General features: G+C 33.6%; 1 protein-coding gene across 2 annotated transcripts; it reads right to left on the reverse strand.

The window, feature by feature from the left end:
- Positions 1–7,666: 7,666 nt before the first annotated feature.
- LOC121740985 (BTB/POZ domain-containing protein At3g22104-like) lies at positions 7,667–10,954 on the reverse strand. 2 transcript variants are annotated; one of them, XM_042133659.1, is made up of 3 exons: positions 10,390–10,954; positions 8,496–9,567; positions 7,667–8,375 (listed from the first exon to the last, which is right to left on the reverse strand). In XM_042133659.1, exons 1-3 carry the CDS (start codon positions 10,422–10,424, stop codon positions 7,959–7,961), a joined length of 1,524 nt encoding a protein of 507 aa, XP_041989593.1. In that variant the 5' UTR covers positions 10,425–10,954; the 3' UTR covers positions 7,667–7,958. The 2 variants fall into 2 exon arrangements, with proteins under 2 accessions (XP_041989593.1, XP_041989592.1); XM_042133658.1 differs by having other exon boundaries at positions 8,478–9,567; positions 10,390–10,952.
- Between the last annotated feature and the right edge of the window lie 5,417 nt (positions 10,955–16,371).

Genomic DNA, 16,371 nt, shown 5'->3' on the forward strand with positions numbered 1-16,371 from the left:
CCTTCTTCTTCATCATCATCAGCACATCTTCATCAGAAATCCTTGAGCAACTTCCTCACCTGCTCAAGCGTCACAAACAGCACCACCGTAAACGGCCCCTGCCTCGATATCGTCGGAATAAACCCCTTGTAAAGGGCGAACGGCCCCTCGGCCTGATCGTCTTCATCGGAAAAGCTGAGCTGCTTGAGGTCTGAGGATGAATCATGGGGCGGAGTTCCGGATGCCGTGGGGTCGGGGGCAGTTGGGAGGAGTCTTCCGGCGGTTCTCCGGGGACGGCGATGGGGTCGGCCGACCCCGCGCGACCCCACCTGCATCCGCCGATGCTTTGTAGCTATAGTTGTTGTAAATAGTGATGAAATCATACGTTTTAAAAATGTCAAAAAATTCTTTATTTTTGAATTAATTATCTATAGGTAAAAAATATTTTGTGACATTTGTCAATAGCTCAGTTTGGAATTCAGTAGGAAATTCAATTGTATTGTTAGACAGGTCTCAACTATACATGTTTAATGGTACTTATATATTAATCACAATGTGTCGCGCTGGGTAGAGTAGTGTGTCAGAGGTTTTGCTCCCGTTTTGGATGCTCTTACCTCCCAAATCCGAGTATGGTTCATAGTCTTACATTATTTCTTTTATTTAATGCAAATTGATACTAAGTTACCAAATTAAAATTTTAAAAATATATTGATTTCAAAAAAAATTATAGTATGGAGCATTTGATAAATAAGGCATTATGAAACTCCATATTTATATTACATTATATTTTTTAAAAAGTTGGAGTATTGATCATCGATATATAATGCAAGCATATATGTTTCCAATTTTGGAGTATCATATAGTCATTATTAGAAATAAAAAGGAATAACATTCCTACCTAGGTAAAGTATGCCAACTTCTAAATGTATTTTTTATACTTTATTTACTTATTCTCTCAGCTTTTTATTTATTAAATAAGCTCACTATTATAGTGGTTAATATGAGATTTAACATCAATCTATTAATAGTTTCACCTTACATAAATTCTCCAATTGTGTAATCAATTCAAATCAATAGTATTTTGATGTAAATATTTTGAGCTACTCCACAATTAGTTTAAATCAAGCATAAGATAATCACATTGGATTCTTGTTTTCAAATTTTTATAAAAACTCAAGAAAATACAAAAATCAAAACAAGATTTCAAATGATGAAAGAGGGGGCATTACTTTTTTAACTTTTTGTATTTTACTTGAAAAATAAAATGCTTCGATGAACCATATCCAGCTGTACTGTGCAATCCCTATACTTTGGCATCTTTTCAATTTATTTTTATTTTTATTTTTCACTTTTCTTTATGGGAAAATATTTAAAGTTATCAAGCTATATTGGTGAAAAAATTCAGTGCCTCTCTTTAATAACCTAGAAAATTGTGTCATTTAATTTAAAAGCCAATTTTAAAAAGGTAGACTTATTTTTTTTTAAAAATTATTACATGTAGAAGGGAATGTGGGAGTTGGTGGACAGTGTCCCAGAAATTCCTCATGAAATAAGATCAAATCCAGCTCAAAAAGAGTTGGTTCATAATTTCAATTACCCATAAATACTATAGTCTCCACTTGCATTCAACTTTTATTATTTAATGATATGTTAATGCTAATTTATTGAGTATTTGTTGTATTTATGCATATATTGTGTTGCTTATTAACTCTTTGTACTGAAAAGGGACTATGTATATTGAATTTATTATTGATATTGTATCGATTGTATCGTTTATATTCCAATGGAATGGAACAATTGGAGTGGATTCCATGTTCTCTCAACCTTCATTTTTGAATTAGTTGGAATAGTTATATGATTATTAATATTAGAAAAATGATCATTTAACAAAGTTGGTTGATTGGGACGAACATTGAAGTCTTGTTGGGCAAATTAGCTTGATTTAGAAATATAGATGTAAAAATATTGTAAAAATGAACATGAAATAATGAGGTGTCTCGTCTTGGAATGATCTTGTAGTAAAATAGACTTTCAAAATTTAAATATTTAATGCTTGAATTCCGATATTAAAATATATGAGGCCAAGTCTATCGTGATTCTTCAAGTATGATTTGCATACTATTAGTACATACGAACATGAATGTTTCAGTGAGCATGAAATGTGACAATTATGTACAAATTGTAAACTCAAAATAGTATTTTAATAAGCTTATGAAATAAATACATGTATATGCCAAAAATAACATTTCTTATTGTTCACCATGACTAATTGACCATGAGTATGAGTTATTGAACATGTTTGTGGGGGTGTGTGATGTGAGTATATACTATCACATTATTTTTTTTCAATTCCATCATCATTCTATGATATAATATTGACTATTGTTAGTATTATTATAGATATATACCTACTTCTCAATTCTCAATATTCAATCATTGATTACATAAATAAAATTGTGAATCTATTGATTTTCCGTACGTCTCGTAAATACGGCTATTTGTATTGGATTTTTGAAAAAAATTATGCACTGAATACTTTCATTAAATATTGGATTTTTTGGCTGGTTAATGTACACTGCAGACGAAGAGAGTATTTTTCATGCCACAATGATTTCGTGTAGACAAATTTTGGCTTCTATGTAAACTTGAAATTTGAAGATAGAATTTGTGTGATTATACTACAATGAATCAAAAATATATGAACATGCACAATACCAAAATACTCTTTTTTATGTGTAATCTTTAATTGGGTTAAAGTTTATATATTAAGTGCAATCGTGCAAATACCCAAATTATCCTCATAACGATTCAATTTAATTTTTATTTATTGTTGAGATTATAATCCCCAAGGTAGATATTAATGACCTTTTTTAATTGGGTGGGTGGGAAAGCATCAATCAGTGATATAAATGGTTTGCTTCTTCAATTGAAACAAATTATCGTCTCTGCACACCTATTTTTTCTGACATTGACTTTACTACTCCCACCGGAATAAGAGTCATATTTACTTATAAAACAGTTTTAAGAAATATAAAGAAAAATGAGTTGAATAAATTAGAGGTATATAAATTCCACATATATATTAATTTTTTAACACAGTGTGAGTGAAATAAGTTGGTGGAATATGAGGCATACTTACCATTTATGGTAAAAGTGAAATACTCTTGTGACTCATATTGTGGGATGAACCGAAATAGCAAAACATAACTCTTATTGTGGAACGGAGGGAGTATTTCTATTTTCCTACCCAGTCCATCCCAATTAAGTGAGTTATTGCTTATTTCTTTTTGGATGGTAAAATAGTTAAATCATTTTCTTTTTTTAGCAAAAAATTTATGTTAGCTTATATTGTACTCTCTCTTTTCTTTCTTACTTTATTTTCTCTCTTACTTTACTCTCTTCATTTTAATTTTCAATAAATCAATTTCTTAAATCTCATATTCCAAAAAAATTCATCAACTGTCTTGGGACGGATGGAGTATAAGATACTTTACTAAATATTTTATTAATATACATATATTAAAAATTAATATAACAAAATATTACACAAATTGGTAAAAATTACATTAATAAATTAACTTTCAAGATACGAGATTCACAAAGAAATGTAACGAAGTGATTGAGATAAAATTATGAGCGTGGAGTATAATGAACCCATAATTGATTGCAGATAAGTCTAATTGATTGTATTTTTGCAAGAATAGCCTCATTAGTAAAATATTCTTTGACGAAAATTAAGTCTGACTAAAATATAACTTTATCAGTTTAAGAATCCAAAAATAACAAATAATTTGTAATAAAACGGCTGAAGTATATTATAAAAAGCAGCCAATTATAACATTGAAAATTAAATTAAAATAGGCCGTACCCAAATGGGCCATTGAATTGGGCCAATTTATCGAATCACCAGCTGAATATGTAACTTGTCTAAAACGTTTGTTAGCTATAACAAATAAAAATTAATAGTTTTTTTAAGCCCAGATTGATTGCAAAAAATATTTTTTGGGTCAGTAGAGATTTATTATGGGTTGAAATTTGAATATGCTAATTAGGTTTAAAAATTCATGAATATAAAAGTAATGGGTAAAATCATCATTTAAATAATACTCCATTCGTCCATGTTTTAAACTCTCATTCTGACTCGTTGAGAGTTCTAAGAAATGTGATGAAATGCGAATAGAAAAAAATTAGTAGAATGTGAGTTTCAAATTTATAAACTAGTATTTATTTTATAATGAAATATGAGTGTACCCATGTATTGAAGTGTGAGGTTTGGTTTAGAAACAAGTAAATTAGACTTTAAACTGTGGACGTCCTGAAATGTTCAAATGTGACATTATTTTGTGGATGCAGTTTTCGAAAGAGAAAGTCCAAACTGTGAATGACTAAATTTGCGAATGTCCGAAGTGTAGTATAAAAGTTGTGAACCACAATTCAGCTTCCACATAGCAGTGAGTTATGAACCGCATTTGTTAATCGAAGTGCGAACAACAATTATTTGAAACTCTAAAATTCGTACATCAATGATGCAAATTAAGAAGAAAAAAAAAGACCAGTATTGATTAAAATGATGTAAACAACGTCGTTTCAAGTCTATCTAGACGATGTCGTCTTCTAGAACTGACGTCTTCTCCACACTGAAAAAATTCAAATTCCATGTCACTAACCATTTTCGCCAAAAAAAAATAGTTTTACGAATTACAGTGAAAATATGATTTAATTTGCAGGGTTTGAAAATTATAGGATTGTCTCGAACTCAACCAAAATTTATATGAGAACAACTTTTTAAAGTAAACAATGCTACATCTCTTTTTTTCACCAATTATAGTAGTAAAATCGCTTCGATTCTCCCATGAAAGTAGTTTCATTTTCTTCGCAACCTTATTATTACCAGATTAGGGAAAATTATGTTTCTTTACTTTGTTGTACAGAAAAAAGTTTTACAACTAATTCAATCGCATCTATTGCATTTAATCTCATATACACTATTCCTATCTTTGTTCATTATCAATAGTTTAATAGAGCCAAAAATAAAATATGATTATGTAATGGACAACTCCAAATAGAAAAGTGGGACTATTGACTATGAATACAAGTACTATATTTTTTCTTGAATTAAAGTTTATATATTATTTAGATAAGAGCACAACCATTTTGCAATAATGTTTTTCGGATTTAGTGGAAGTATCACAAAATTGAAACTCTTAGACCTAATGGTGGATAGAGGAAACATAGCTCGTGCGTTGGATACAATTAAGGAGGCAGAGACGATACGACGACCATCGCTGATAATAGATGGGGGAAGAAGAACACAAGCAAACCTCAATCTTTCGATATTTAAGCTGAGTTGTCACTTCATTGGATTGACGACAACTATATAGACAAGTTCAATGTAGTTTTTTGGCTCTCATGGCCGACGATGGGTCCAATCGTGACTCGTGAGTCGCCCCGACGCATCTAAGTTCGTACTACTCGAAGTCTCGACCATACTTTATACTTCACTCACCTTTTATTAAAAGTAGGTTCTAATTTCACTATGCATCCCAAAAATGTGACAGCACGTGAAAAAGCTGAAGTAGTACTATTTCCTTTTACTCTCTAATCTGAAAATTTAAATCATCACACTTTATTTTACCTTTTTCCAATTTTGTTACTGTTGGGTTACAAACCCATCCCACATCGGATGAGGGAGGGAAATTGGAAGGTGTATATAATTCCTGTCCAATCCCAATTAGTTTGAGGCCTTTTGGGAGTGACCCAAAAACAAATCCGTGCGGGCTTGACCCAAAGCGGACAATATCAAACTAATGTTGCAGTCGACGATCCTAACAAGTGGTATCAGAGCCCAGGTGGCTATGGGTTGTGCCTAGATGAGCCCCGGTTAGGGTCGGGCCCTGAAGGACTCGGGTTAGAGTCGGGCCCAGGATGACCCAGGGGCCAGGGCTGGAACGACCCATGTTTGTGTCGACTGCGTTCCCGATGTGGTCTCGGTTTGAGGGGAGGTTTGTTGGGTTACAAACCCATCCCACATCGGATGAGGGAGGGAAGTTGGAAGGTGTATATAATTCATGTCCAACCCCAATTAGTTTGAGGCCTTTTGAGAGTGACCCAACAAACAAATCCGTGCGGGCTTGACCCAAAGCGGACAATATCAAACTAATGTTGCAGTCGACGATCCTAACAAGTGGTATCAGAGCCCAGGTGGCTATGGGTTGTGCCTGGATGAGCCCCGGTTAGGGTCGGGCCCTGAAGGACTCGGGTTAGAGTCGGGCCCATGATGACCCAGGGGCCAGGGCTGGAACGACCCATGTTTGTGTCGACTGCGTTCCCGATGTGGTCTCGGTTTGAGGGGAGGTTTGTTGGGTTACAAACTCATCCCACATCGGATGAGGGAGGGAAGTTGGAAGGTGTATATAATTCCTGTCCAACCCCAATTAGTTTGAGGTCTTTTGGGAGTGACCCAAAAACAAATCTGTGCGGGCTTGACCCAAAGCGGATAATATCAAACTAATGTTGCAGTCGACGATCCTAACAGTTACTACATGAAAAGATATGTCCCAGTTTTGCTAGTAAAGCCTGAGCTTCGTTTCAAACAAGCACTGTCCTTAATTTCAAATCTCCCTATTAATTTTGTTTTATTCATTCATCTCAATAAACCTGATTATTTGTTAACAGTGGTGGAGATAGACATTTCAGATAAAGTTTCTTTCAAAGAAAAATTAAACCCAACTTATATAAATTGAACAAATCTTTAAAAATCTAACCTTTTGTAGTTTATTGGTGATGATCTTAATACAAAGAGAGGCAACAACGATAAAAGAAATTAGTACTAATAAGATTAATACTCCAGCTTAATACTTAATATTTAAAAAAATATATAACTATAACATAAATTACTAAAATATCCTTAGAAAATTCAAATGCGTACTATTTTTGATCCTATGGTAATTTTTCACTGTATTAATATTTATTTTATGTTGTTGGCCTCTTTTGGCATTGAATTAGAGTAACCACTATAGAAGAAAAAAGAGAAACTATTATTATTCATAATTTTGCAATTCAGGCATGATTGCTAAGAGCATCCACAGAGGAGAGTACAATGTTATCCGTCCGTCCGTGCCAGCGGCACGATACCGCTGTCCGCCGCTGCGCTCTTGCCGCTGGCGCGGCGCTACTCGATGCATCGAGCACGTCTGTGCCAGCGAGCAGCCAACGTGGCGCGTTCTGATTGGCCAACGGCATTTCCGTTGGAAATTCATTTTTTTTAAAAAATTGAAAATAATACCAAAAAAAAAATTCGGCCACGAGTAGTGGGTTTTTTTTAATTTTATGAATTTAATTATGTAATTTTTAATTTTTAGGATTTTAATTATGTACTTTTTAAATTTTAGGATTTTAATTATGTAATTTTTATTTTTTAGGATTCTAATTGTGTAATTTTTAATTTTTTTTGTAATTTGTAATATTATTTCGGTTATTTTTAATGAATTTTAATATTGTGGAAATGTTTTTATTTAAATTGAATAATAAAATGGTGAGACCTTTGAGCTTGTTCTTATGGAAGAGCACGGATGTGGGTGTTGTGCTATTGCCTAAGAGCAGGGAGTAAAAGTGGGTCCGGGCCCATATCCGTGCTCGTTGGCAAGAGCACGGATGTGGATGCTCTAAGTAATAATTCAAATAAGACTTTAAATCGAAATTAAACAATAGAATAAACATAGAAAGGGACATGACATTTGTACATTCTCTACAAGAACAAGGACTTAACCTATATTGTGGGAATGGACCCTCCAACAAATGCAGAGAATAAACAGAAATCTGCAACACTCACATACACCCAAACTTTAATTCTCTGCGTATAAACACAGAGATGAAGACAACTAAGTACTACCTTACTACAAACAAAAAATGGACATATGCACATTGATTTATGCAATAATATTTTAGATGCCTAAAAAAAATGAAATCTTGATTCATTTCTATGAACAAAGCCTAGGTACAGATTTAGCACTATTGTGGCTTGCCATTCTTGATTTCATCACCTTTGTCATTTGCACTTGCATTTTCCTGCACACTTTCTCCAACTCCACCACTCTCCATTGCATCCCTTGGAGATGTGCCTTGAGCTTCTCGTTCTCGTCCGTCAGGTTGAACTTCTTCGCGTAGAGCACGACCTGCTTGGACCCCTCGAGAGGAGGGCTGGCCGGAGTGGCGTGGCTCGTGTCTTGGAGCAAGTTTTTCAGCTTGTGTTGCTGAGAGGCGACGGCTTGCACCGCGGATTTTGGAGGGAAGTTGGCGTTGCGCGTGAGGTGGTCGAGCGCTTGTGGAGAGAGCTTCTCGTAGGTTAATCCGCGGCATACTTTCATCTTCTGGTCCTCGGACAAGCCCGAGTGAACCTGCATCATTCGTGATCATCGCTCTTCAATTCGAAACGTAAAAGCACACATAAATCATTTCATATCATAACTTGAATGAATCGAACTTTCATGATGGATAACCTCGAGGTAGAGATTCACCGCGTAGTACATGCCATCGCACGAGTCTCTAGCTGAGTCGGGCAGCACTGTGATCAGAGCGAGGAACTTGGATGGCTTCAGGTGAGGATCCGGGGCTACTTCGGCTAGAAACAGATCCATCAAAGCTCCGGCTTTCCTCAGCCGGCTCAATGGCACGCAGCAAACTCCCTTGCCAAGAAAGGACTTCAAGAACCTAAGAACAAGATTCACATCATAGAGGCAGCTCGATCCAACCGGGGATGGGACGAGCAGATCATCTAAAGTCGCCTGATCTAGCTGTGAGCCGATCATGCTCTCCAGCTTGTCCCGGGTGCACTGGCTCAAGCTCGTGTTCAAGCCAACTCTCAGCATCCCGAACAAGCTCCTGTACGAAACGCACCTCAAATCTAAAGACCCGAGCATGTCAACAACAGCTTCGATGATCTTGGCCTTGTCATCAGCTGAGGCAGAAGCAAATCTTGATTTTTTATAGTAAAACAGAAATCTGCTGATAATCCCATTATCAAAATTTTTAGTCACCATTAGCTTTACTAGCATTTGGATAAGATCAGCGCCAAACGCCACGAGGTCTTCAAACCACCACGTGGCTCTGAAGGCGCCACTCTTCAAGCTCTCCGTGCTTCTCGTGTCACACGACAGCCTTAAGCCAGAGCCATCCGAAGACGAGACAGAAGGAGATGGACTCGTCTCACAAGATGATGCAACTCTTCCAATCAAAGAGTCCAAGCACTTGTCGAGCAATGCCAGTGAGCCGGCTCGGGGGAGCAGCTCCTGACACTGCTTCAGCGCTACTAGAAGCTCGTGCCAGCTCCAGTAACGAACCTCTTGTAGAGACTTCTCCGTTAGCTCCGATAGATTGTCCATTTCCATGAAATGTGCAGCACAAGTGAGATTGAAGATGTTGAGAGGAGTTATGATCACTTTCCCTTTGCTGTAGCAGAACCTTGTGATGAGCTCGAAGCCCTCTGCCCCTCCCGGGAAGTCGTTGAATATCACCTTCAGACGACGTGCTACGCCTTCTGATTTCCCGACCAATCTACTGATCTTTCCCGAGTAAAGATGACACAACTCTCTACAAGAAAACCATACATGAACTTGTAACAACAGTTGAGATAAAACCAAAAAACTACACAAAAAAAAAGCTAATTCTAAAGGCAAGAAGTGCTAAACAAAAAGACAATTTGGGACCAAAGGAGTACACTCAAGACATCATTAAAGGGAACATGTAATGTTATTACAACAACAAACTGCAAAAGATCTTGCAATATTCATCAAGAGAAGTGAGTAACTACAACCTAAACAGTTGGTTAGGTGATGTAGAAAGATGAAATGTCATTGTAAAGCAATAAATTCTGGCAAATTAATCCAGGGAAGAGGCATGCCCCTACAAAGTAGGGAAATAAACAGTTGCAATTTGAGGTTGGAGGTGTTGTTGTCTAACCTCCCTTGAAAGGTGTGAACGAATCAAAAAAGTAAAGGCATCAACATTAAATATGGCAACAATAAATGAGGTGAGGAACATGCTAGACACAAATGTGAAGAATGTTAGCTAAATTAAGTGGTTTAGACAGCATTCCAGCAAAAATTAGCTGCAAAACATTATCATAGTAGTACAAGAAGATAAAAGTGATTGTAATAATAGTGTAATCATGATTTGAGGGTGCAGACACATTAATTGTAAAATAAACTCAAATAAGAAAGAACATCCGAGTACAATAATATCCCAATGAAGCCCAACTTATATCCCCCAGAAATTTATTAAAAAAAACAAGAAAACAAGAGAAATTAAGGCAAAAAGATTAGAACTTTAGACAAGAACCTCAAAAATGGAAGAAGCCCTTATGCCATTAACAGAAACAGAAAAAGGGCATTCAAAGAAAGCCAAGAATCTAACCTCATCCACCACAAAAACCTCTTCGCCATTGACATCCACTTCAAGATCAAGAAACAAATGCTCCATAGCTCAAATATATAAAAAAAAGAGAGAATTCCACCTCAAAGTCAAGACACCCTTTTGGAATCTACCCTAAGCAAAACCAACGAAAATACAAAGAATGGGGTTGAGATTTAAGGAAAGAGAAAAAATGGGCCATATTCTAAAACTGCGAAAAGAGACATGCAGATAACACCCGTTTTCTCGATTTTGTGAAAGAATGCTTTTTTAAGTCGAATTTAAGCTAAAATGTGGTTGATCCCAACCGATTGTGAGACAGGTGTGTGTGTGAAGCTACCGGTTTTTGTGTGTGTGATTTTTACAGCATTGAAATCTGCATAGTATAAGGATTAAAACGATGAGATTTTGACAGAAGAGAAGATGTGTTGCAGCCACTGGTATATATTCTCTGACATTCTTGCGAATAAAATTGATCAAATTTGTTGATTTGCAAGAAAGCAGTAAGCACAAGAGTGGAAAATGCAGAGTGTTTTTTGTTTTTATTTTGATTTGTTTGCTGCAAAAGAGTTTCTATACCTTCTAGCTTAGGACCACCTATTATTAGAGCATCAAACAGTTGATTTTTTCAATTTTTTATTTTTTAGTTGGATTTATCAAGTGTATGAGTATGATTGGAGAGCTATCTTTTTGTGAGTTATTTAAATATTTATTTGAAATAGAGTATATTTGAGATTAATAAAGGGTTTTGATTGAATATTTTATCATGTAGAGTTTGAATTCATGTTTACAAATTTATTGATGAGTTTTCGCAATATTGAATTTTAAGCGTTTTATTAATTTAATTATGCTTTGTTGTCAAAAACTAGTATATTAAAACTTAACTAGTATTAACACTCGTGCTATGCACGGGAAGATTCAAATAATGAATACAAAATATAATAAAAATATAGGAAAAGATAAGAATTCAAAGCAACATGAAGATTTACAATAAGAAAAGATAAGAATTCAAAGCAACATGAAGATTTACAAAAACATAAATATACTTCTTGGCTCATACTAAATGAATAATTTACTACTCCATAATGAATGAAACATTTTAAATTCGGCAAATGATTTTATACAATTTTAATTTATGATCTAAGAGGGGTAAAAATAATAAAATTAATGACAAAGAAAAGACGTGTGACTAATGATCAAAGAGTATAAGTTAATTAAAATAAGATATACAAATAGAGAAAATATGTGTGAGTAAAAATCAAAGAGTGTAAAATATACCAAAACTTATAAACACAACAACAAATACATTAATATTAGAGATATGCAAAAATAGTTTTATCAGTCAAAATACATTGCAATCATAAATATACAATGTGCGGTGTGCCTTGTCGTGCCTTGTAAAAAAGGGTCTACCAATCTGTTAGTGTCAACCTTTGTGATCATGAGTGAGACAAACTAAAAAAAAAAAGTGGACATCTTGAATGTGACAGATGGAGTACTACTCTACATAATAAGTTTCATACATAATAAATTTGAAACGCAAAATTTTATATACATTTGTACATAATAAATACTCCATGTTATGAAGTTTAGTAGTAGTAAAATTTTGATTAGTCATATCGAAATTGAAGTTCTAATTTTTCTTTTTTTTATCACGTTTGCATATAAATGTAGTCCTTTTATGATATTTAAAATGATAGTGTTTTAAAAAAAGAAAAGAAATTAAAAGCTTAATGTAGTGAAATGCATCATTTTGAACATCACTAAATGACAACATTTTGTAAGTGAATTAGACATTTGAGAAAAAAATAATATTTCGTGTTTTAATATTTTTGACATATTAATCAAAATCTTGTCACTAAAATAAATGATTTTAAATAAGGTATTTCATCAAATCATAATATACTTAGATAAATGTTTATATCATAATTATATAAGGTATTTCTTCTAAATATATTATGTTCATTTTTAGTTATTAGTCACGCACATCGTAATATCATCTGTCCACCTCAATATATTTATTTTTGTAACTATAAATTAATACTTGTATTAGGCTTTTTTTTAATCAAATTAATGATATTATATTAAGCTTATGTTGGATATTTTAGTGTAATTTGATTAACTTGATTGATAACGTGATCATAATGAGACATCAAATAAGTTGGAAGTGCGGAGTGTACACTTATTTGAATTCGTTATGACTAGACGGGGGTTCGGGGGCAGCGCCCCCGAGTAGATGGGTCCAAGGGGCAGAGCCTCTGGCTGGGGTCGAGCTGTACAGAAAATTCATCCGAAAGGGCAGCTGGCTGGGGTCGAGCTGTACAGAAAATTCATCCGAAAAAATATTTTCTGTTAGTCGAAGGACTAATTTGCAATTTTAGAAACCCTTTGAAAATCGGTTAAATTCAGTTACCCGAAACGAAGAGAGGCAACTCTTCGTGAAGAGACGCAAAGTTTCGTTTTAACCTCTTCTTATTGATCAATTTCGGTTCAGAGGAAATCTACAGAATCAACATACGAATATCTTCGAAACCTGAATTTTATCCGATCAAATATTGGTAGAACCGCCAAATTGATTTGATCTGCAAGTGTTATTCACGCCTTTTAGTATATCCGGTTGTTCATATTTCAGTAAATCTCCCTAACAGCTTATGTTGTCATAACTTCCACATATCACGTCATAAATTAATATCAAACTTATTTCGTCATAACTTTAATATGTGAAATACATTTATAGTATTCCCTCCGTCTTTTTTTGAAATAGGAACTATTGAAACGTCACATGTTTTAATGCAAAATTTGTAAAATAAGAAACAAATAGAAAAAAAAGTGTTTTAGTGGAAAATGAGACTCAACTCATTGGAGAAAAAGAATTTTCCTTAAAAGAAAAGTTTTTATATTTAGGGGATGAACAAAAAATGAAAGAATTTCTATTTTTAGTGGACGAATGAAGTTTATCAAATTAAAAAGAATTCATTACAATCTTTAATAGTATAAAACACATACTCATTCCATATCATAAAAATATGAGCATTTCCATTTAACTCAAGAATTGCTCTTAAATGCAAAAATATTGCTTATTCCGGTAAGATTTCGGTGAGGCCTTTAACCTCTACACAGAATAGAATTTTTTACAAAAGGATTTCTTGATTCTCCATCTCCATATGATGAATGATAACTTCTTTTCCACACATTTGAGTTTAATTTAAATCTACATAATAATTGTTGATCTATACCCGAAATTACGTTTTTCATTTATTTTTCTGTTTTTCACATTTTTTTATATCAACAAATTTTTTAGAGACAATAAACTAAAAAGATAAAAACTGAAGCTAGGTAAATTAGTTAAGATTCATAAAATCCATAAAATAATACTTTTAGATAATATGTTGGCAATTGAAACATAAAAATGAATATAATAATATCTCATATCGGTGTACACAAAGAGCTTAATCCACTATATAAGTCTCATGGGCCTCTCCTCTTATCACCAATTGGTTTTAAGATGGAACCCATGGATTTCTATCATGGTATCAGAGCGGGTCGCCGACTGTGGGTTATATTTAACTGACCCAGCAGTATATCTGGGCTGAAACCGAAAAAAACGACTGACCCAGCAGTATAACTGGGCTGAAAATTTGGGCTAGTGATCCAACCGATCGAAAAAAAAATTGGGCCGATTGTCCAATCGATCATAAAAAAGTTCAACCCCTCCAAGATTCACCTTGAAGGGTTTGAGGGAGGGTGTTGGCAATTGAAACATAAAATGAATATAATAATATCCCACATCGGTGTACACAAAGAGCTTAATCCACTTTATAAGTCTCATGGGCCTCTACTCTTATCACCAATTAGTTTTAAGATGGAACCCATGAATTTCTATCATAATAAACAAATAAACTACACAAATTGAAAGAAAAAAGTAGAGGAAACTGTATCGTTGTTGTAGTCTCCTCTCTATTCAATTCACTTGAAGTTTCTGCAAAAAAATTGAAATTGTAGTAGCATTAAAGATTGTAGAGAGAGAAGAAAAACTGAGGATGCAATTTTTCTTTAATAAAAACTGTGGCTTTATATATTTATAGATTAGATATATTTGATGTTTAAATTGTGCTTTGTTGTTGAATGGAGTATATTGAAATTTAACTAGATATCTTTGATGAGTTAAGATAGTTAAGCTGAAATGGACTCGTCTAAGATTAATAATAATAAAAAAATGATTTTTATATTCTCCCTCCGTTTTATCATATCCTTGGACGACACATAATTTTATATAGTTTATTTGGTTTGTTAGGAGGAGAAATAAAATAAGAAAGAGAAAGAGAATAAAGTAGAGATTTAGGTTTGCTTTCGTCTAGCTAGTAAGATACGTTTAATCATAGATTATCGTGATTCAATGACTGAAAATGATTTTCGCGTATTCATGATAAGAAATGTTTTTATTTGATTCTTTCCAAGTGGATATATAATCAAATAGGATCTTGTCTTCATGTGTTAAATATAAGTCAATTAACTATTATAAAGGGCATTGAAAGGAAAACCTTGATGTAACGTATATAAAAATATTAACACGAGCAATAATGTATGTACATAAATTACTCTACAAACATATTGTTTCATTATTGTAAAGACCTCCTATACTATACACAATCATATGCAACTGTGGATTGTGGTAAAAAGTTGAGCATAAGATGCTATTGAAAAGATGTGGGAGTGAAGAAAGTAAAAAAAACATAATGAATGCATTTTCATGATGTGTAAATAGCAATAGAAATGACTAGACATGTCAAATGACTGACATCAAAATTTCAATCAACAATGGTAATGGTAATATAATGAAATTGTGGAGCTGGACACAAGAAGAAGTTCGGCGTCAATGTCAAAAGACAGAAATGGTACGACAATCGTCGTCGACAATGATCGTTTGATGAAGAATGTGAATTAATCCTAACACCAAGAGATTAGGGTGAACTGCTCCATCGTGGTGGACGATAACTCACTATTTTTAATTTAATTTTTCCGACCCTAATAGGTTGGCGATGGATCTGGTGGATCCCGATATCACATGGATCCACCCTTGAATGAATTTCAAATGATATTGGGATTATAAATCGTTCACACTAAGCCCAACAATACTCGAGAAAGCCCATTAATTCAAATAATGTACTTACTAGATTATAAGCTAAGGCCCAATCATATTGAGCTATATATAGTTTCTTTTATTGGGCCCTCTTAATGACTTCAAAAGCAAGGCCCACCATTAAAGGTAGATCATACTATTAAAAAATTAATGCGACTTACTAAATTTTGATGTTCTTGAGGGAATTTCAAACTTAATATTAATACTCCATATTTTCGTATAAAATGTTGTCAACTTTTTAATCTTAGATATATCCAGCGCTAATTACCATATTTACAGAATGAATGTTTTAAAGCGAATTGATAATCATACTCCTAATAATGCAATATAGCTTAATACCGTTTTAATATTATGTAGTTTTTAAAAACTAAGCTATCAATACATATTAACTAGAATTACTAGTTTTTTTTCTAATTTATTGAGTGTTGTTTCCGAGTCAAACAGAACTTAATAGTTTTCCGAAAATATACCACGGACAACACGTTTTACTAATGTATATTAGGAAATCCTCGACACATTTCGATATATTTAATGCTCTTTGATTTTTAATAAAATTAACATATTATATCTCATGTTGAATAATAGTAGGTGATATTTACATGCGCAATACATATTTTTATCTTTGTGCCGATCCGATATAATAAAATTAGTTAATCGTATAAGGTTGATCACTTTTAATAAGCTATAAACTAGTTGTATTTGCAAGTTCATATACATTAAGTTGGTTGGGTCTCAATAATCAGTATTTACTCTTCCGAATCAAGAAAAAAACCCCGACTCTATTCCTAAAAAATGCAAAAATGAAAATATCGAACTCACCTTTTGATAAAGAAAATGAAAATAAT

Source organism: Salvia splendens, chromosome 7 (assembly GCF_004379255.2).
Source record: "Salvia splendens isolate huo1 chromosome 7, SspV2, whole genome shotgun sequence".
NCBI classification, from domain to species: domain Eukaryota; kingdom Viridiplantae; phylum Streptophyta; class Magnoliopsida; order Lamiales; family Lamiaceae; genus Salvia; species Salvia splendens.